General features: G+C 45.6%; 1 protein-coding gene across 2 annotated transcripts in view; it reads left to right on the top strand.

The window, feature by feature from the left end:
* LOC119652674 (glutamate receptor ionotropic, kainate 2) overlaps positions 1-22209 on the top strand; it is a 51090-nt gene that overhangs the window by 27793 nt on the left and 1088 nt on the right. The window contains exons 13-14 of one of the 2 annotated variants that reach the window (XM_038056939.1): positions 7316-7547; positions 8120-8388. The exons of the other annotated variant lie outside the window; for it this stretch is intronic. Of the exons in view, the coding sequence (XP_037912867.1) occupies positions 7316-7547; positions 8120-8388 (501 nt within the window). The remainder of the gene's footprint in view (positions 1-7315; positions 7548-8119; positions 8389-22209) is intronic. 2 annotated transcript variants of the gene reach the window in all.

The raw sequence follows: 22209 nt of genomic DNA, 5'->3' as shown, positions 1-22209 counted from the left end.
TAAAGGGACAGCAGATATGTCAGATATAAAAAACATAATGGCTGGATTTCTACTTCAATGGACAGGACCTGAAAAAGAAAAAGGACTTCGACTTCCACTCAGCTTACATTTTTGAGACGTGAAAAAGTTGTTGCTTGAGATATTGAATTCAATTTGATTTTAACAGAAAATATTTTACTTAAATAAAAAAATAATTTACAAATTAATTAATGAAGTAAAGTAAACTAATACAAAAGATGCAACAATACGGCCTTCCAAGGCTGTCGCTCTTGTTGAGGGGCAGATCGAAGGTTCTCCCCGAACACCAGTTCAGCAGGGCTGGCACCAAACCCTTCGCGGACGACTGTACGGAGGCCAGGCAGATAGAAAAGCAAGATCTGCGATCAGGACGGCGCATCATAATCGCTGCCTTCAAGGTCCAATGCCAACGTTATCTCATTGGACCGCGGATGTCTGCTGACGCTTGAATCCGAGGAGTTTCCGAGCTCCGAGAAGAGAGTAGATTCAAATTGCATTCCCTGGTCTGTGGTGAACACCAAAACGCAGAATCCAGTCTCGACAGAGGGCCACAGCACATGACCGTGTTGTTATATCTTTCAGTGGTATTGGCGTAAACCGATCAATAATCGGGATGCAATACTTGTAGTCGTATGAGTATCGTAAAGGCCTATAATATCGAGGTGTGCAGTGTGGTAGTGCCTTGTCGACCTTTGTTGGGAGTACACCTACTTCCTTCCTAGCATGTCCAGTGACTTTACACTTCTGGCATGCGATGCACTCTCTGCCCCAAGAGTTCACGTTCTTGTTTATATATATATATATGGTTGCCTTTCACCTCTTGGTGGAGTATAGTGCATCAACCACACCAACAATCCATCGCTAGCGGTTGCCTGAAATGGGCTTCAGCTTTATCCACGTCTTCCCAGAACACTTACACTCCTCCTCTACTATTCTGCGTCAAGTGCTCATGGGGCGACCCGTCTTGGGAGAGTGGATTCTATTGCATGGAATAGCCCGCAAAGCAATTGTCGACCTTTCTTCATGTGTGACCTATCCACTGTTACTTCCCTAGATATACAAATTGACCGGCACTTTCGATGCTCCGCCCATTAATGCAGATAGGGAGGGTGCGATGCATCCGCTAGACTAAGAACCTTGGTTTTGTCGGTGTTTATTTTCAGTTCGAATGTACTTGCTTCCCTTTCTAGATCTAGAGCCATTTGACCAGGTCCATGATCCAGTAATATAGTGAGAGAGCAAACAAATGTCATCAGCATAGGCGAAATGTTTGAGGAGAGATGTCATCGTCCATTGGATTCCTCCCCCCGGACAGGGCGGCATGAAGAATGTCACCGATAATAAGAAGAAATAAAACGGTGACAGGAGGCAATTTTGGCGGACTTCGCTTTGGAACTCAAAATCCTACGGGATTTTACCTCGCTGCAACACGTGACATTTTGCGCTATCATGTGTCGTTCCGAAACGGTCAGTGCACTTTTGTGCCTCTTCTAGTTCCCGGTTTCTTTCGTACGGTTGAAAAGTTTTCGCACCTCCATTTTTATTCTAGTTTGGTTCCTATTCCAGGGTATGTCTTTTGATGACTTGACTATATTAGTCCCGTCTATTAAGGTTTTCCTCATTGATTCCTGATCTATTTCGCTCCTGATGTTACCGTCCGATTCCTCATAATTCTACCCATCCTACTTCAGAACCAACTCGTAGTATTTAAGGAGGAGAGCAGCTCCTCCGCCCTGCAAATAAGGTCCCCAAAGAATTATGAACCTAGTATCAGCAGTCCGGTTTTAACTGGAGCTGGACAATCGCAAAGGAAATGCCTGAGGGTTTCTCCTTTCTCTTCTCAACTTCTACAATACGAATTGTAGAGTAAGCCGAAACTGGTGGCATGGTTTTCTATAGGCGAGTGTCTACACTTTTGCCATCTGGAGGTAGCGGCTATCAAGTTGGGCGATCAGACTCCATTCTTTAGTCGCACCTCCAAGCACGCAGATCTTCACTAAGTCCGCTGTACTGTCCTCGGAGATCGCCTATTCTTCGGCCTCACGCCGACAGAGTTCGCATGGTTTCGCGAATCTGAGAAAATTCTCGAGAGATAGAGAATGCGCAGACCCTTCGCTGAAGAAAACCTTACCAAGGTGTCTTGATCTGAGGTCTGAGGAGGTCGGGCAACTGAATACGAAGTGCAGAACTGTCACTTCCTCCTCCGCCGCTCCAATTATTTCCATGTGGTAGTTTAGGGGCCAGTGTTCCGTTAAAAGCCTTACTACGGTTTTCATGAGCTACTTTTTAAGAGACAACAAAAATGCTACTCTAGTGGCCTCGGGTTTCTTCATAAAGATTTTCGTCTCCCGGCAGAAGTTCAAATTTCTCCATAAGGCTGCGTGAATGCTTGCCATTTTTCCATTCAAAGTAGACTTAACAGTAGATGGCCGAATGCCAAAAGCTGGTTCTAGCCCAACCATTGCGGATTCAGAACATTGGCGAGCCAGTCTATCAGCTTCCTCATTACCAGCAATATTTGAGTGCCCTGGCACCCACATCAGGAATGTTTCGTTCAGCCGGCCAAGCAGCATCTGACGACAACACCACAAATGGATTGGGGGAAATTTAGAATAGCTTCGAGTGCCACAGTCGGCGCATTTCTCATTGCTCCAGTAATACTTAGGCAATCGAGCCTCAGAATCTGTGCAGCAGCTTCCTGCCGTTAACAAAGTTCACATACTGTGCCGGCAAACCTGGCTATAATTGTTACGGTTAGGTCGTCCGCAAATGCTTGTGCGAAGACCTTTGTGTCCTCCAGGAATCATAACAGAGTGTCCATAATCAGGGGCCATAAAAGAGGAAAGAGAACCCCTCCCTGTGGACAATCCCTAAGACACCCTGTCTGAATATGTGGGTCCGACCAATATCTGGGTCTTTCTCAACTATAGTAGGTGAAGGATCCAACTGATCAACAGTAGACCGATTCCATGCTGTCATGCTGCGATGCAAATCACCGCGAATAAGACATAATTGAAGGCGCCTTCGATGTCCATAAATGCACCTAAGGCGTGTTCTTTATTAGACATTGCCATCTCAATTTTTGCCGTTAGTTCATGGTGTGCTGTCTCCGTGGACTTGTCTTTCTGGCAGGCATGTTGCCTACAGTAAAATGGCCACTTAGGGATATATGTATCCCTTATGAACCGATCTATTAGTCTTTCCATTCCTTTTGGCAGAAAGGAAGTTAGACTGGTCTGGGAATAAATATTACCTACACATTACGCCAGCTGGTTGGAATATAAGCGTGGCCTAGGCAAGCCGGTATATATTCCGAAGGTGTAAGCCCAGGGCATCCCTTCTCCTATTATTAGAGCAGGAATAATGTCATCCAGACCTGCAGACTTGTATCTATGGAAAGAGCTAAATGCCCATTTCACTGGTTCCCGTGAAATTAGTTTGCATGCCAGAGTCCAATCTTCCGGTTGAGGGCTGTATGTGTCTGTCGGCCCCGAGAAGGGATTTTGGGTGCTACTTGGGAAATGCGCTTCAAACGAATGGGTTGCTGTTTCCTCATCGTTTTCTGTGTATCTCCCGCTCTCTAAACTTAGATAACCCAATAGCTAGCTACGTTCTTTGAAAAAGAGCAGTTTTGGCTTTGAGATTGCCTCAAGAGAGTTGGTCTCTTCTCAGCATCTCCATGATCATCGTTTCGCCAACCTTATGCTTTTCTTTAAAGCTTTTAGAGCCTTTTTGTACCAAATTCAGCAAGGGCTGCAATCAGACTTTAGAGCCTGGTTGAGGAGCACCCTTGTCGTTCTCCACTGTTTTGCCAAGTCCGAGTTCCATCATGATGTTTTACCCTTCTTTGGTATCATGAGTAGACAGCTCTCTTTGAAAGCTTCACTCATGCTGCTAGTGATCACCTGGGTTGTTTTCTTAATTCCAGCAATGGATTTAATGCGTCTATCAGGGATCATAATTCGGGCGCTCAGTTCTCTTTTGTCCGTCATCCAATCTGTGTTACGTGGATTCCGAAATGAAGTAGGTGGAGGTGGATCCATGCTTATTACGAAATCAATGCGTTTGTGTTCAAGGAGCGTATCGTTTGAAACTCTCCACTTTCTGCCACCGTGATGTCGATGATCTCTTGTCCGACCACGTTGAAGAAAGCGGGTTCATTACCCAAATTAAGGATCTGCATTCAGTTCCTACCAGATACTCACGTCTCGATCCTCTCGCGTTGATGTTGGAACTTTCCCAGTATATATGGTGGGCGTTGACATCACATCCTGCTATTATTCGCATGCTTTTATTTTTGACATATTGGTTAGCTCTGATGAATATTCCGCTTCGTCTACGTCATAAGGGAAATAAGCAGAGCACCATAGGATCTCCTTATCTCCCTGTTGGCTTTTTATGGTCAATTTGATCGTTGTGGTGTCGTTAACCAAGATAGCTTGGAGGTCTTTTGAAACGAACATGCAGGAGCGGGGTCTATCACTTCCATTGGCATACAGCAAGTCACCATGTCTTGTCACTTGCAGTGATTGATCTGCCGATTGATAAGTGCAGTCGCCGCTTTATAATGCTGCAAATTTATCTGAGACATGTGGGACCTCATCTACGGTTCAGACCAAGATGCCGTGAGCTGCACCTTCCCCTCGATGCTATTAGGAGCCGACACTTGTAATGTGACGGTCTGAAGCCTGTAGTCGAGCCGGTAGCCCGTTTGTTCCCGAGCCTTCTTATATGCGATATAGGGACGCCGATAGTGAGGAAAGTTCCCGGCCTTTCGGCTCTTCCTCCTGCTTTGCAACTTAGTAGCATTCAGGTGGAGGTGTTGAGATTATTCTGGACTCCAAGTTTTTCCAGGACCTCAGCACCATTACGCTTCTCTTCTGGAAGCCAGAGAAAGCACTTTCTAAAGGATGGTAGCTAGGAAATCTCTCCCGGGTCAGTCGCGCACCCTTCCCAACATTGTTGAACGAGGAGCAGTACTGTCTAAGCCACTCGTTCGTGCTTTCGTCGGCAAAGTTTATCCGTAACATTTTACGGTATACACCTACCGACTCAAAGTGTAGTGTAATCCTTTGCAAGGATGCAGTCCATACAGTTAAGACGAGTTTCCTCCTAAGCTGCTGACACTGCTGTGCATCGTAATCGGCGGCATTGGTATCGTCATATAAGACCAATCCATCGATTTCGATAGCCTTGGCTGCAAATGAAGACTTAGCTGTTATCGGTCGAGCCTTCTTTGCAGCCGTTTGACCCGAAGAGTTAGGATCGTGAGAAGATCACTGCCGCTTTGGTCTGCCCTTAGCCGTAGATCCTCCAGATGATCCTTTCCTTCAACATTGGCACAACCCGGGGGTTGTATTTTGTCCAAAGGCGGTCTGTCCAGAGACGGTTTGCCCGGAGGTGGTCTGCCGGAAGGTGGTTTGCCCGAAGGTGGTTTGCTCGGACGCTTTTTGCACGGAGGTATTGTTTTGCCAGAGGGCTGTTTGCTGTCCGAATACAGATACTTACTTATAGGTAAGACTTTAGCCTCTGCAATTAGAGTCCGTGGTCAGGAATTCTGAGAGAGAGGAACTGCTTCGGCTCGTCCATTAAGGACTGGGTCACAATAGGGTGGGTTCTCATTTCAATAAGGGGCGAATTTGTGCCTAGGCTCAGGTTTTGCATTGAAGAGCTCAGGGTTGCCCCTTTGCTCAGGGTTGGATTGCCATGATGTTGAATTCTTCTGTTTTAGTTTTTTAAGTTTTTAGTTTCTTCATAATTGACTGCCATGGCCTTTGTTTTACCGGGTAAAATAAGTCGATCTCGGCAGAGTCCCTTTTGCCTAGGCAAGGCTAGTTGAAACTGGGGGTCGTCTGGTACTCAGAGTTAATCGTTCACGGCCACATCTTAATCTCTGTGACTATTCAGCCCTCGGCATGGTGGTCACGTTTTGGTTTGAAGTATTGATTACCACTTAGCTTCAGGTTTCCCGGAAGATCTTCCTTGCGATAATGTAGGTAATCGTCGAGTGAGAAACCACTTAGTAAATTCAGGCCCAAACCGGCTGAGGTTGATCTAAATTTTGTTTAAGGACTTGAGGGAATGCTGCGTTCACCTTTCAGTTCATGGCGGACTGGACCAATTGTAAAGAAATTTACTCCCTCGGTTGCTGGACCACGAACCATTCTGTTCTGGGCTAGAACTCAAATGCAAATGCAACAGAAACTGAGGAAGAAATTTTCTTTCTATGATAATTGGTCCGGTCCGCCATCAAGTGGATGGTGGACTCAGGACTTCCTCAAATCCTTCAACAAAATTTTAGCCGAGAAGGAGTTAGTGGCAGCTGTTCTTGGAAGCTGTCGGCATAATACTGGCAGCTAGTGACTTTTGCTGAGGTGCTGCAATCCTTTGAAATCGATCGATTAAATCACATTTTCAGGATCTTTGAAAAAGCTGCACGCCAGGTACAGGACATGAGAACTTCAATGATTCCAGCTAATGTGCTCATCGTGTAGTCTAATCACTCGTGGGGATTTAAATAAAAATGAGAACACTTTAACGACTTTTCCAATCATTTAATGCTATGGCTTTCCATTTTTCAGATATTTAATCCATCTCCATACAGGAGGGTCAAAGTGCTCCATATCCCATACTGAATTTTCAAGGGTATTGATTGACAAAGGCAGTCAGTTCCCATTGAAAATTCATCAGGATGATATCAAATAGGATTGCTGTGAAATTTCCTATGAAATAGCCTTTGAACCGTATTCTTACCGAGCACATAAAACCAAATAAACTCGCCCAGCCCAAGCCAGTGTCCTTCAATCGAAATCCCATTCACTTTTAAACATGATATGTTTGAAGATTTAACATGAAATCTAACTCCCGAACAACCCTATAAATTTTACATTAATTTCGAAATGTGTCCGTCCCAATTTAAAGACTCGAAGGGCGGGAGTGGGTCCCCGTAAGCCGGGCCAGCCAGCAGGAATTCCTTCCGTTTAGAAAAACGGAAATCTCATCTAAATCCGGGCAAGCGAGGAACTGATGTCGGCGACGACTGGAAAATGAAACGATTTCAGAAAGGGATTTCCTCTCCACATCCAATATTTGTCTTTTATTACTCCAGAAATTATTATTTAACTTCGATTCGATTTCACTCGGCTAGCTTTTAAGCCCTTCAACTCCTTTTTCAAATTACCCGTCCCCACCGGGTTCGCTAGCATGCATGTATTTGCGGGTGTATATGTGTGACCATGTGTCTGTTGCTTGCGTCCTCATGATATTCTTTTGCTTGTTTTGTTAATGGTTTTTGCAGGAATCGAACTTCTCCCTATACCAGCGAATGTGGGCCGCCATGGAATCAGCTCGGCCGTCCGTTTTCACGAAAAATAATGATGAGGCTGTGGACCGAATTCTTAAGGGAAAACGACTGTATGCCTTCCTAATGGAATCGACAATCATCGAATATATCACAGATAGGAATTGCGATCTAGTGAAAGTTGGGGGACTATTGGACTATAAGTCCTACGGAATTGCATTGCCATTTAGTAAGGATACACAAACGAGGATATTGATGTTAAGGGTGGCTTTTCTCTCCCCGGATTGACCGAGTTTGTTTTGCGCCTGTGACTTCTTAAAGCGCAGGGAAAAGTTGAAGAGTTCCCGTCCCGCGATAAGTCGGTATTTAACTTGGCTCGGGAAACATGCAGAGTGCCTCGAGGACATTCAATCAGGACACGTACTTAAGATCGATTTAAAAAGTTCCCGTTTTATTTTCATGTTAAACGGAAACGAGAAAACTTTGCCAAACTCGACAGAAATCAAAACAGAATTACGTTGCCTGGGAAGAGGAAAGTCCCTTAACTGGAAATATAGAACACATCTAGCAGCACATCCTGCGCCATAATAGCTATTACATCTACATCAGTAACGTGATTGCAAGTCAATTTTAAGAGGAATATTGAGTCTTTGCTTTTCTTATTGGGTAGGTTGTTATCGAACTAAAATACCAATGTTTTTGCTTGTCTTTCCTGTTATTCCTCAACCCTGCTCCTGTCCATGCCGGCCTCCTATCCCTGGAATCCTTATTTTCTTTCAATTTCCCGGCATACGGTCATAGATTCACCATATAGGAAAGCCGTTAATGCTGCAATCCTGAAGCTGGGAGAATCGGGAAAATTGAATGAATTGAAGAGAAAATGGTGGAACGAGAAGTACGGCGGCGGAAAGTGCTCATCGATGCCAACTCAAGAAGTCGACTCGGCCGAACTGGGTGTGGACAATGTCGGTGGCGTGTTCCTAGTTTTGGGTGCAGGATTGTTCGTAGCAGTGCTGATTGGATTGCTTGAGTTTGTTTGGAACGTTAAGGACGTGGCGCTGGAGGAGAAGGTAAGCGAATGAGCCTTAGTTATAAAGTGTATTTTAATTAAGATGATAAAAGCTGATTTGGACTAAGCCAGTTGGCACTGATTGGATTGAGGGAAGTGTGTTAAGTGCGATTGGTGAACGGATCCTGGCAATTATGGAGAATCGAAATGTAGATCTAACAGTTCAAAGTAAGTTGGATTTGTAAGAGCAAATGAAAACGAGTGCATCTCTGATTTGAAAATGTTGCTTCAATTAACACTCGTTCTTTGACTCAAAGGGACATGTTTATTGTACAAAGACATATAGTGTTCGAGGACCAGTGGTTTATTGTGTTTACGCTACAAACAAATCCACATAGATTTATCAGAACCGAGGAATACTAAACTTTGCTCTATATTTAGGTCTAACTTTGCGACGGGTCCAAACTAGCCGGCAACGAATCGCTCCATACCGGTCAGAAGTAGAAAAGTCTTTTCTAGAGACATAAAGCACCCAATGCAACACCGACTTTTATTTCTAGTGTTCTTCTTAGTCTAAAATTAAATTTGGGTTACCCTTCTTGAATCTCTTAAACAAGTCGGGAAACCGGAAGCTGGACGCTTCAGGTACGAAAGGTTTTGTGTATTTCTTAGGACGTAGCACGTAATATATCCATATATTATGTGAGAATATCCACTCTCGGGCGATATTGACATTCATAGTCTCCAATTTTCAAAGAAGCAACAACTTGGACGTATTGTAACTTTGTTAGTAATATTGCGATTTCCACCAAATTTGGTAGTTTGGTAGTTTCTGAGAATGACCTTAAAGAAATGATCAATTTCAACCCCCCGCACTCCCCACCTTCCCAACAAATGTCAAAACTGAGACCGGTTTCGAAAAGTACTAACCGAGGCCTTTAATTTGATACCCCACATCACTATATTTGATAAAAACAATTTTACACCCTCTTCTTGCATGTATGGGGACCCCCTCTTAAATTCAACGTAAAAGAATGTAACTCACTGTATGTGTGAGCGTTCACAGTCCTCACCTTTCTACCAAATGTGGTGTCAATCGCTATGACCATCTCCGAGAAAAATGCGTGTGACGGACAGACAGACAGAGAGAGATTGATGGCATTAACAACATTGATGCCATCAAAATGGTTACTGGCTTGGCCGAAAATGCAAATCACAGAAGAGGTTGTACCAGTAAATATTGCATGGTGGTGACCCTGAATGTGAGAAATGCATTTAACTAGGCCAATTGGAACCTTATACGAAAGTCTCTGGCGACGATTGGTGTTCCCACCTACCTCGCCGCTCTTATCGATAGTTTCTTGAAAGAGCGGACACTCTGGTATAATACCGACGATGGACCCAAAGCGTACGTTGTCTCCGCGGGTGTCCCACAGGGCTCTGTACTGGGCCCTTTACTGTGGAGCATCATATATAATGATATACTTAACCTTCCGGCTCCGGAGGAGGTCACGGTGGTGGGTTACGCCGATGATATAGCACTGGTTGTGGTCGAAAAGCATCTCGAGGATGCTGAGTTGTACCCAACCGAAGCAATCAGTGTTGTTAAGGATTGCTTGGAGAGTGCTGGACTGGCACTCGCGGAGGAAAAGGTGGAAGCGATCCTCATCACTAAGCGCCGCAAAAGAAATAACGCCTGCATTAGAATCGGAAATCGTATCATCACTTCTAAGCCAACCATCAAATTCTTGGTGGTGATGATAGACGGACTTAATTTTGAGCAGCAAAGAGCATCCACCACGAGTATGGCTCTGGCAAGGATGACGCTTACACGAAAAAACAAATGATAACGGACTGCGGACTATTCAATTAGCAGGGTCACACGAAATGGTTGTTGGAAGTACCTGGTTTGCGCGGAAAGCGGTCCACAAACATACGTGGGCCTCTCCAGACGGGACCACTTTCAACCAAATTGACCACGTGTTGATCGAACGCCGCCACCTCTCAGCCTTGATGAATGTCAGAACATATAGGGGGGCCAATATAGACTTGGATCACTATCTCGTTGGCATGGTGTTTCGAGCTCGAATAACAATACCACCTAGAATCCCCTCTGACAATCAGGTGAGAGTGAACACTGAAGTCATCCACAACACAACCCTCCGCGACACCTATAAGAGGGAAATGGATGCCGCAATAACCGCAGTCAATAGAGGACCTGGAGATGAAGCATCAACTAATGATCTTCACAACCACCTGAAGAACGTTATCATGGATACGGCCACAAATATACTTGGCCCCAGCCGCAAAAGGAGTCGGAACGGCTGGTTTGACGATGAATGTAAGCTAGCAACGGAACGGAAGAATGCCGCATACCGAGTAATGTTGCATTCTCAAAGAACGCGGGCACGCGCAGAGACTTATCACGAACTCCGTCGAGCGGAGAAGCGACTTCACAGACGGAAAAAGGAAGCCTGGGAGAACCAACAAGTCTGTGAACTAGAAAAGTACAGGGAGCAACCGCACCAGGCGCGCAAGTTTTACCAACAAGTCAGCAGGATGAAGCCTTATACACCTCGATGCTCATCCTGCCGAGACAAAGAGGGAAATCTGATTTCCGACAGAATGGGCATATTAGAGCGATGGGTTGAGTACTTTGATGAGCTACTGAACAACCAGAACATCGGCGAGTTGGAGGTCCCGCCAACTGAAGACGACGGACAAATACTGCCACCACCAAGTTTAGGAGAAACAGTCCGTGCAATTCATCGGCTAAAAAATCATAAGTCGCCAGGAGCCGATGGAATTACAGCCGAATTGGTTAAATATGGAGGCGACCAGTTACACCAAGTGGTTCATCAACTTGTGCTCAAGGTATGGGACAGCGAATCAATGCCTGACGATTGGCAGCGAGGCATAATCTGTCTCATACATAAAAAGGGAGATATCACACAGTGCAGCAATTATAGAGGTATCACGTTGCTGAGTACCATCTATAAGATATTCTCCACTATCTTGCTAGGCCGGATAGCCCCATACGCCCAGAACATCATTGGCCCATACCAAAGAGGCTTCACTCCAGGCAAATCAGCAACAGATCAGATTTTCTCTCTGCGGCAGACGATGGAAAAACTGTTGGAATATGGACAACAGTTGCACCATCTGTTCATCGACTTTAAAGCCGCCTATGATAGCATAGCCAGGGTAAAACTGTACACGGCCATGAGAGAATTCGGTATCCCGACGAAATTAATAAGACTGACTAGGCTGACCCTGACCAATGTGCGAGGCCAGATAAAAGCAGCAGGATCACTCTCAAGACCATTCGACATCAACAACGGTCTACGACAAGGGGATGCGCTATCATGCGTTCTCTTTAACCTGGCCCTCGAGAAGGTGATCCGTGATGCTGAGGTGAATGCAAGAGGTACGATCCTCTTCAAGTCCACCCAACTACTGGCCTATGCTGACGATATCGACATCATGGGAAGAACCACCCGAGACGTTCAAACTGCCTTCATCCAGATCGAGCAGGCGGCGCGAGATCTTGGGCTGCACATCAATGAAGGCAAGACAAAATACATGGTGGCAACGTCAGCACCGAAGACGAATCAACCAACAACATCAAACCGCACTGGTCAAACACAAGCACGAACAAGAATAAGGATAGGGGAATACAACTTTGATACCGTTGACAATTTCTCCTATCTAGGGTCGAAAATCACAACCGATAACAACTACGATGATGAAATCCGCGCACGGTTGTTGTCAGCCAACAGAGCCTACTTCAGCTTACAAAGACTGTTCCGCTCGAAACGTCTCACCATAGGGTCAAAGCTCTTACTGTACAAGACTATGATCTTGCCAGTCCTCATGTATTCCTCGGAAACTTGGGTTCTTAGCAAGAAAAATTGCGAACTCTTGGCCGCGTTTGAGAGAAGAATCCTCCGAAGAATTTTTGGCCCCCTACATGAGGATGGACGATTCCGTAGCCTACACAATGACGAAATCTATGAGCGATACCATGACCGTCCGGTTGTGGATAAAATCCGGCTCAATAGGTTACGGTGGGCGGGTCACTTAATCCGTATGGATGAAGATGATCCCACCCGGAAAGTCTATAAGGGCAATATCTATGGTAGGAAAAGAAGACGAGGCAGACCCTGCCTAAGATGGAGCGATGGCGTGGGCCAGGACGCCAGACAGCTTTTAGGGATATCGAATTGGTGGACCTCGGCGCAAAACCGGGATGTCTGGAGTTCCTTATTAAGGCAGGCCTAGACCGGATACCGGTTGTTGCGCCGTTGATGATGATGAAGGATGATGCCACACGTAGGAGGCCCGCGGCATAATTGCAGGCTGCTCATAGCCAGGGTGGTGAGCTCTATCATGCTGTATGCAGTCCCAGTTTGGGGAGGGGCACTGCAGGTTTCAGGCAATACACATAAACTGAGTACGGTTTACAGAAGAACATCCTTAAGGGTTTGTTCTGTCTTCAGGACATCTCAGACGATGCAGCGTTCGTCATCTTGGGAATGATGTCGATTGACCTCTTGGCAACCGAAATGATGAACATTTATAACACCAGGTCCATTTCTCCATTATCTCAGGTGAAAAAAGCCGAAAGAGAGAGATCCATAAGCAGATGACAACAGCGATGGGATCAGTCAGAAAAGGGTCAACTTACAGGTTGATCCCTTCCATCGGGGAGTCGCTGGAGAGAAAGGATGGGGAGGTCAATGGTTTAAGTGGGTAAAAATCCCACACTCTGGTGTGTCCAGACCAGTGTCTTTTGAAGATTTCCACCTCCTAAAAAAAAGACAAACGGACAGACGGACAGACATACAATAAACCGATTTTAATAAAGCTGCAATTGCTATTTCACATTGGCGAGGGTAAGGTATAAGGTTTCATCATGCTATGTGGTAGGAGAGAGCGAAATGTGGCATGCAATCCAAGTATTTTTCTACAAACAAGATGTTTGGAGTGACACCAAGCCGCGAATGCTACAGGACAGTTGGGATTCCTGGACCCCTTCGAGGAAAGCCAGCTAGCGCCCAAAATATGAATTTAGATTTTGAAGTTTCTCGCGTGGGCAATGTCCAGATCGCCCGTGTCCTCTAGTTCGTATTGAACTGTTTCGGCTTTTCTTATAACTTTTCCTATAACAAACTTCTGATCCAGTTTGATATTGAACCACTTGGCTAGACTATTTAGGTTGAAGAACCGCTTATGCACGATACCTCGGCCTGAAATTCGGGAGCACCAGATCGCAATTGCAACCCATCTACTATGTATCCCGTGTTTGGAGGATATATGTAGTTGTATATGTGGTTGCACTTTACATCTCGTTGGGGTATACCGCGTCAACTATACTTACTCGCCATAGTTCTTGGTTACCCGAAATGTGCTTTAGCTCTCCCAGGACATCGTGAGATCTCTGCACTTCTCCTTTACTGTACTGTGCTAAGTCTCCTTGGGGCAACCCACTGGTCAGCCATCTAGGGAGAGTGGATCCTACTCCATGCCGTAACCGGCAATGCAATTATCGCTGCCTATGGTCTGTGACCAATTCTCTACCACTTTGGCCTTCCGACCAAATCGCGTACGGGTGGCAGGTCTGCGCGTCCACCAATTTCTCCCTTTTGAATTGTATCTGGTGGCGTACTCCGATGATTCGATTGCAGACAGGTGTTGATGATGGCTTGGACACTTCAAGTACCAGTGATGGTCAATTTCCAGGTGAAAGTTCAAATCTGCAGAAGCTGCAGGTGTAAAAATAAATTATCCTGTGCGGCGACCGTCGAGTTCAGCGGCAATAAAAAGCGGAATTTCGCCTGAGATGATACATATTTTCAGGCTCCCAACACCGCCATCTTATTTGTATAGCATGCTGGTCCCAACTCCAGGTAAAGAAGGAGGGTTGAGGCAACGTAATTTGTACTAGCCTCAGTAAAATAAAAATGATTATCATCAACGGCGCAACAACCGGTATCCGGTCTAGGCTTGCCTTAATAAGAAACTCCAGATATCCTGGTTTTGCGCCAAAAGCCACCAATTTGATATCCCGAAAAGCTGTCTGGCATCCTCCCCTACGCCATCGGTGCATCTCAGGCAGAGTCTGCCTGGCCTTCTTTTTCTACCATAGATATTGTCCTTATAGACTTTCCGAGCTGGATCATCCTCATCCATACGGATAAAGTAACGCGCCCATTGTAACCTATTTAGTCGGACTTTATCCACAACCTGACGGTCATGGTATCGCTCATAGATTTCGTCGTTATGTAGGCTACGGAATCGTCCATCCTCATGTAGGGGGCCAAAAATTCTTAGGAGAATTTTTCTCTCGAATGCGGCCAAGAGTTCGCAATTTTTCTTGCTAAGAACCCAAGTCTCCGAAGAATACATGAGGACTGGCAAGATCATAGTCTTGTGTTTCGAGCAGAACAGTTTTTGTAAGCTGAAATAGGCTCTGTTGGCTGCCAACAACTGTGCGCGGATTTCATCATCGTAGCCACCACGGTGCTTACTTATGGAGGAAGTATCTCTCAAGAGATGCTTCAGATGCCTTTATTTCGGTCACTTTGCAGCAGCATGTACTAGTGAGAAGGTGCAGGAAGAGCGAAGAAGAGGGATACCTTATGAAAGACTGCACTAGAGATCCACGATGCTTGTTGTGCAAAGGGAAAACGGAAGTAGACGACCGGCACGTTGCAGATGCCTGGCTTATAGGAGGGAGCTGAATTGTAAGGGTAAATACTGGATGTGTGCCCACCATCCGAGGCAGAAGGCTAGGTTCAATCGTTGATCTGACTTACCTCAGTGCCTCGTTGGCGAGAGTGACGGTCGGGCGGGTGAGTGAACACTAAACGCACTGTGACCATCAGGCCATCTTTTCCGACATCAGGAACGGGGGAGGCAACAGTCGAGTGAGCAACAAAAGAGGAAAAACCAGGATAGCTGGTTGGTCCACTGGAGCTTTCGAGGAAGAGACATTCCTGTCGGCTTTAGAAGGAGGTTACGACCCGAAAGGAACGGCGCATGAAAAAGTGAGTCACTTATATCAACGGATAACTGGGATAACATGCGACTCTACAATCATCATCAACGGCGCAACAAGCGATATCCGGCCTGCCTTAATAAGGAACTCCAGACATCTCGGTTTTGCGCCTAGGTCCACCAATTCGATATCCCTAAAAGCTGTATGGCATCCTGACCTACGCCGTTGCTCCATCTTAGACTAGGACTGCCTCGTCTTCTTGTTCTATCATAGATATTGCCCTTATAGACTTTCCGGATGGGATCATACTCATCCATACGGATAAAGTGACCCGCCCACCTTAACCTATTGAGCCGGATTTTATCCTCAACCTGACGGTCATGGTAAAGCTCATAGATTTCGTCGCTATGTAGGCTACAGAATCGTCCACCCTCATGTAGGGGGCCAAAACTTTTTCGGACGATTTTTCTCTCGAACGTGGTCAAGAGTTCGCAATTTTGCTTGCTAAGGACCCAAGTCTCCAAGTAATACATGAGGACTGGCAAGATCATAGTCTTGTACAGTAAGAGCTTTGACCCTATGGAGAGGCGTTTCGAGCGAAACAGTTTTTGTAAGCTGAAATAGGCTGCCAACAATTGTTCGCGGATTTCATCGTCATAGCTGTTATCAATTGTGGATTTGACCCTAGACAGGAGGAATTGTAAACGGTCTCAAAGTTGTAGTCTTCCATTTTTATTCTTCCCATTTAACCAGTCCGGTTTTATGTTGTTGGTTGCTTGGTTTTTGGTGCTCACATTGCCACCATATATTTTGTCTTGCCTTCATTGATGTGCAGCCCAAAATCTCGCGCTGATGGCTGCCTTCTCGATCTAGATGAAGGAAGTTTTTACGTCTCGAGTCGTTCTTCCTATGATGTCGATATCGTCAGCATAGGCCAGTAGTTGGGTGGACTTAAAGAGGATCGTACCTCTTGCAATTACGTCAGCATCACGGATTACTTTCTCGAAGGCCAGGTTAAAGAGGACGCATGATAGGGCATCTCCTTGTCGTAAACCGTTGTTGATGTCGAATTGTCTTGAGAGTGATGCTGCTGCTTTTATCTGGCTTCGCACATTGGTCAGTGTCAGCCTAGTCAGTTTTATCAATTTCGTCGGGATACCGAATTCTCTCATGGCCGTGTACAGTTTTACCCTGGCTATGTTATCATAGGCGGCTTTACAGTCGATGAACAGATGGTGCAACTGATGTCCATATTCCAACAGTTTTTCCGTCACTTGCCGCAGAGAGAAAACCTGATCTGTTGCTGATTTGCCTGGAGTGAAGCCTCTTTGGTATGGGCCAATGATGTTTTGGGCGTATGGGAGTATCCGGCTCAGCAAGATAGCGGAGAATACCTTATAGATGGTACTCAGCAACGTGATACCTCTATAATTGCATGTCGTACGTAAAGTCGCGGTTCAAATCTCACTGGTGGCAGTGGGATTGTATCGTGATTTGACGTCGGATTCCAGTCGACTCAACTGTGAATGAGTACCTGAGTCGAATCAGGGTAATAATCTCGGGCGAGCGCAATGCTGACCACATTGCCTCCTACAGGGTACTGTCAACCTGTAGTGTACCGTTACAGTCTTGAATGAAAGGCTCGAATACACTTGGAGGCCCCGATCCATTGGATTGTTGCGCCGACGAATTTTATTATTATTATCTTCAGTCTAACTCTACGTGCGTCTTACCAAATCCTGAGTCATTTGGCCAAGGTTGATGACCCTGTGAAAGAGCAAATAGATGGCATTAGCGTAGTTCTAGGTGTGATTGTGATAGAAGGTGCTCACGAGCTCTCAGAGAAGAAAGAGGATGTGGAATTGTTTACTGCCTGGTAGCTCTGAGGGTAAGTATCGCTTTTAGAACCAAGTAGGATGAGGCGGTGCCATGTAGATGTGATTGACGTACTATGCGCCACAAGCAGGTGGATGGGAACCATATATATTCACAGCGACAGGTATAGGTATATCCTTGAATGGTATGGCTATGAAAAAAATCAATCAGGTCATTTAATGGGTTACGGAATTATGCGATGCTACTATACAAAAAGGGGACTGCTCGTAGTAGGTAACTTAATTACTGTGAGCTACATTTTTTCGGACAGGGAGACTTTACCAGAGGTTCATCGGTAGCGACAATCAAGAGGAGGTGTACATGTAATTGCGGGGTCCCCTAAAAGATGCCATTCGATGAACCAGAAGAAACTGTTTCAAACAGCTGTGTGAGGACAACGACGTAAACTCTTGGGAAGGAACTCACAGGGTAGTAATAGACAGGATGTGAGGTTAAAGACCGCCACAAGTAACTTGCCCGCGCTTTCTGAGAGAAAGTGATGGTAATTGGAAGAGGTGTTGTTTTTCAAGCCCGATAAGCCAACTGGAAACTGAACAACGTATCAACCGATCTGACTGTTGACTGACTGACACAATTGGGAAGATGATAGGGAAAGTTAACTAAAGGACACTGCTCCCAATTCTGGATTTCAGCTCCCCACTACACCGTCGATACGGTGGGTACGCATTGTATTTGGTACAGTGTTATCATTGGGGGCCAAAAACGCGTTGAACTCCGCCCACGCAAACCGAATTGGCGCAGTGGCTGAAATAGGTGTTCTGAGATACTTAGCGAGTACTGAGTCTCTGCTGCGGATGGATGAGATTTTGTACTGGGAGTCCCATAGAGAATATTGTCGCAGAGGCAGTATCGCAACGGGTGTAATGGATTGGTTGTATGGGATGCAGAAAGAGGCTGCGGTTGTCGGCTCTGTGGTTGGCGCAAAACACACAGAGGATGTAGAGGTCTACATGACTCTGCAGTGAGAGCGCGAAGTTCTGATTGAAAAGGGTCATGTTGACTCTGGTGGATGAAAGAAGGAAGCGCTCATAATAATGAATCTTAGGAGGAGGAAGACTGACAAACGGTCGTCTTTAAGCAGGCTATCAAATATATGAGGGTGATAACTGACGCTAAAATAAGTTTTAGGCAGCACTTAGAGCATCCGTGCTATCACGTTACACTTGCTACAATGTTGTCGAATGTTGGCGAGCCGAAACACTGTCAAGGAGTGGTCGTAGTTGGAACGATGCAATCTACTCTACTGCGCGCGCTATGTATGTTGTAGGAGGCACTTACGAGCTCTCAGAGAAGAAAGTGGATGTTGTATTGTTTACTTCCTGGTAGCTTCTGAGGGTAAGTAGTGCTTTTTGAACCAAATCGGATGAGGAGGTGCCGGTAAAGGCGAAATTGATATCAACATTCCCGCGTAAGAAATGAGCTGTTGTGCTACTTAAAACGTATAGATGGTTTCGCAGATCGCAGGAACGCAGTTGCAATGGCGCAAGTCCTGAAAGAGCTCGCGCGTAAGCTCATTCCAAACAGAGAATATACTGGTCCCCGTATATCCGTTTCTCGCGATACACTATGTGGAAACATACGAGAATATCCTGAGCCTGTTATGTTTCACCGTCCAAGATTCGCATCGCGACAAGGAAACTGAACCAGACGCTGAATATGGAAGTGAGTTCGGAGAGTATAGTTGTGGAGATGTACAGGTAAAAGGTTGCCCAATACAGGACGAGCTGCTGAAGAAGGCAAAGAGGAAGGAAACTCAAAAAAATACAGGCATGAAGTGTGAAGGCAAACTCACCTCATAAGGTGGCGTCTAAATGGTGGTCACAGGACATCTTGGCTCGAGAAATAGAGGACTATTTTTAGTGGATGTGCGTTCCACATGCACTCATGCACTAGCTCTATTTCTGATGCTTACGCGAGTGAGCTTTAGTAGTCATTCCATGTACCATTGCATTCAGTTCTAAAATTTTCGAAGAATTTCTTTATCGAAATGGTTCTTATCTGGCGGGAAATTTAGACTCACTGTGACCTCACTATGTATGTATATTTTTTCCATCTTAATGAGGAAAATGAGGAAGGAGCATGTCAATGGTTAGTTGATCTATTGTCGGTAAAAAGTTACTTTCTGTAGTTGACGGAAACAACAAAACTTTTGATGCTGTATGCAAAATGCAGGGTTTACCACCTTGAAAAATTTTTCGGGGCTGATCCAGCACAATTTATATTTTTAGGAAGCGGTGGCAACTGATTGAAAATCTTTGTAAGGATCTTTTTCCATCCCTTCCGCTGTTCATCATCTTGAAAGAGTAGCCAACTATTAGTGTCCTTGATCAGACCATTGAAGGATTTGCGACCATCCGCAAATTCTTCCTCAAATTTTTGTTATTTCCTTTACCAGCACAAAATTAAATTTTCCTCCGTCACGGGGACCGTCGCTCTGTTCTTCTGCGTAGCGATACCTTAATAAAGGTAAGTGGCTATCAAATGAAGGTCCCTTTCAAGGTCGATGTCAGCACAACTTCTTGTACGGGAATCCAAAGAATCATTTCTCTATCTATTGTTGATTGCGATATGGTCGATCTGTTAAGATATTTTATGGCAGACTCTATGCTTGAAGAGTGTGCCATGATGACTGGGTGGTAAGAGTTGTATAAATCGTAAAATCTTTCATGGTGATGGCAATCACCAAGATCGTGCCTCTCCATCACATGCCCGAGCAAGGTGTTGTCTACCTTAGTATTCAGATTATCCACCGCGATTAAAATATTGCCTTAAGAAAGCTTTCTTCTCCACCTCATATATCGGAAATGTCTATTGGTGTCTAGAACTGCACAATTGTGATGTTCGTTAGTCTGGATCGGAACACTGCACACAACATCCCGTCAGAAACTGGCGGCAAGGTTACGAAAACGCGCCTTGGGGTAGTCACGAGCGGTAGTCCTGCACAGGGTTTATGTGTACTACTAAACCTTCCAGAGTATAAAAGCTGTAAGCGTTGCTAGAGGAAGAGGAACAGTCTCCAGAATACCGCCATCATTTTGCTTAGGCCCTGAATATTTGGCCAATATCTCCAGAATTTTTGCTCAAGTTCAAGAAAGCGGTCCTTCTAAGGGGAGACAGGGGGTTTAGTATCACTTTTAAGCATGTACGCACACTCCGGAAATCGATCTAAAGGTGGTAACCATGAGGCATTGCTGATGTTTTGGACGCAAGATAGACAGCAGAATTCGAAAGCTTTTGTCTCCTTTTATGAAAAGCGGGGAATACTTTGGCTGTATTCCTAAATCGGAACTTTTAGAAATTCCGAAACTAAATCCCGCGCCGCGTTCTGCATTTCATCGGATGGGGGTCAAGTTTGACACTTAGCGCAGAATAGCAGAGGAATGTTTTAGTTAGTTAGTTTAGTTAACTGGGAGGAGCCGCAGCTCCAAGCACTCAGGCCATTGTTAGACCCATTATACTATCCCCGTAAGTTGCCTTTTCAATGGCTTCCCGCCTACGGTGTTCGCAGGCTTTAGCGAATCTGAGAACATTCTCCAGAAGCAGAGAGTGTGCAGATTTTTCATTGAAGAAAACCTTGCCAAGGTGTCTTCATCTGAGATGTGAGGATGCCGGGCAGCTGCATAAAAAGTGCAGTGCCGTCTCCTCCTCCTCCTCATATTGGCTGCACATAGCCGAAACCACTACCTCAATCTTTTCCATATGGTAGTTTAAGGGGCAGTGTCCCGTCAAAAGCCCTACTAGGGTTTTCATGACCCACTTCTTAAGGAACAACAAAAATGCCGCTCTATTGGCCCTAGGCTCTTTCACAAGGATTTTCGCTTGCCGGCAAGAGTCTAAATTTCTCCACTCGGTTGCGTGAATCCTTGCAATTTCACCCTTTAGAGTAGACTTGACAGTAGATGGTCGGATTCCAAGAGTTGGTTCTGGCCCCACCATTGTGGATCCAGACCCTCGGCGACCCAGTCTGTCAGCCCCTTATTACCAGCGATGTATGAGTGCCCCGGCACCCACATGAGGAATGCTTCGTTCATTCGGCTAAGTTTCAGCAGCACCTGATGACAACTCCACACCAACTGGCTTGATATGTCGTTGCCATTTAGTGCTGATAATGCCGCCCGACTGTCGGAACAGATTCGAATGGTGCGACCCCTCCATTTTGTCGCAGACCTTCTTCTGCTGCCAATGAAACGGCATATATCTCCGTCTGGAATATGGCCGTCATTTTTCCGAGGGGGGTCGGGCCAGTTCTATAATCGGATCCTCCGAGAACACTCCTGCGCTCGATCCATCCTCCATGACTGACCCGTCGGTGAAGATTATTAGGTCTGTAATCTGAAAAGATTCATGGCCACTTGTCGACCATTCTTCTCTTTCGGTGATTACGACAGTGTATCTCTTTTCAAAGACGAATCTGGAAACCATATGATCGGTCGGCATCAGGGCTACCGGATGTTTTTCAAGGAGTTTCTAGATAGACGCATGACCGTTTGATTGGCCGCCTTTCCACACCCCAATGGTATCGAGCCTATATGCGTCATGGACCGCTTTCCGTTTCACCTCCAAGTGAATGGGGGGTAAATTTAGGATAGCTTCAAGTGCCGCAGTGGGCGTAGTATTCATTGCTCCAGTAATACTTAGGCAACCCAGTCTCTGAATCTGCGTTCACAGCTTCCTGCTGTTAGCAAAGTTCAGTCTTGGCCACTAGACGATGCATGCATACATAAAAATGGGTTTTATTATGGATGTATACATCCAGTATATCCGTTTGGGTGAAAGCCCCCAGGTCTTACCTATCGCATTCCTAGAGCACCAAAGCAATCTGCAGGATTTCTGATATTGTTCCTGGATATGATGCTTCCACATTAACTTGGAGTCGAAATGTACTCCTAAATACTTGACTGTTTGTGCCAACTGGATTTCCGCCCCTGCTAAGGTGGTAGCGTATAGCTGCCCCACCTGACGTTCCTAGTGAACATAACTAGTCCA

Source organism: Hermetia illucens, chromosome 3, assembly GCF_905115235.1.
Source record: "Hermetia illucens chromosome 3, iHerIll2.2.curated.20191125, whole genome shotgun sequence".
Taxonomy (NCBI): Eukaryota; Metazoa; Arthropoda; class Insecta; order Diptera; family Stratiomyidae; genus Hermetia; species Hermetia illucens.
Note: the sequence above shows the minus strand (reverse complement) of the source record. Positions and strands in the feature narration are given on the sequence as shown.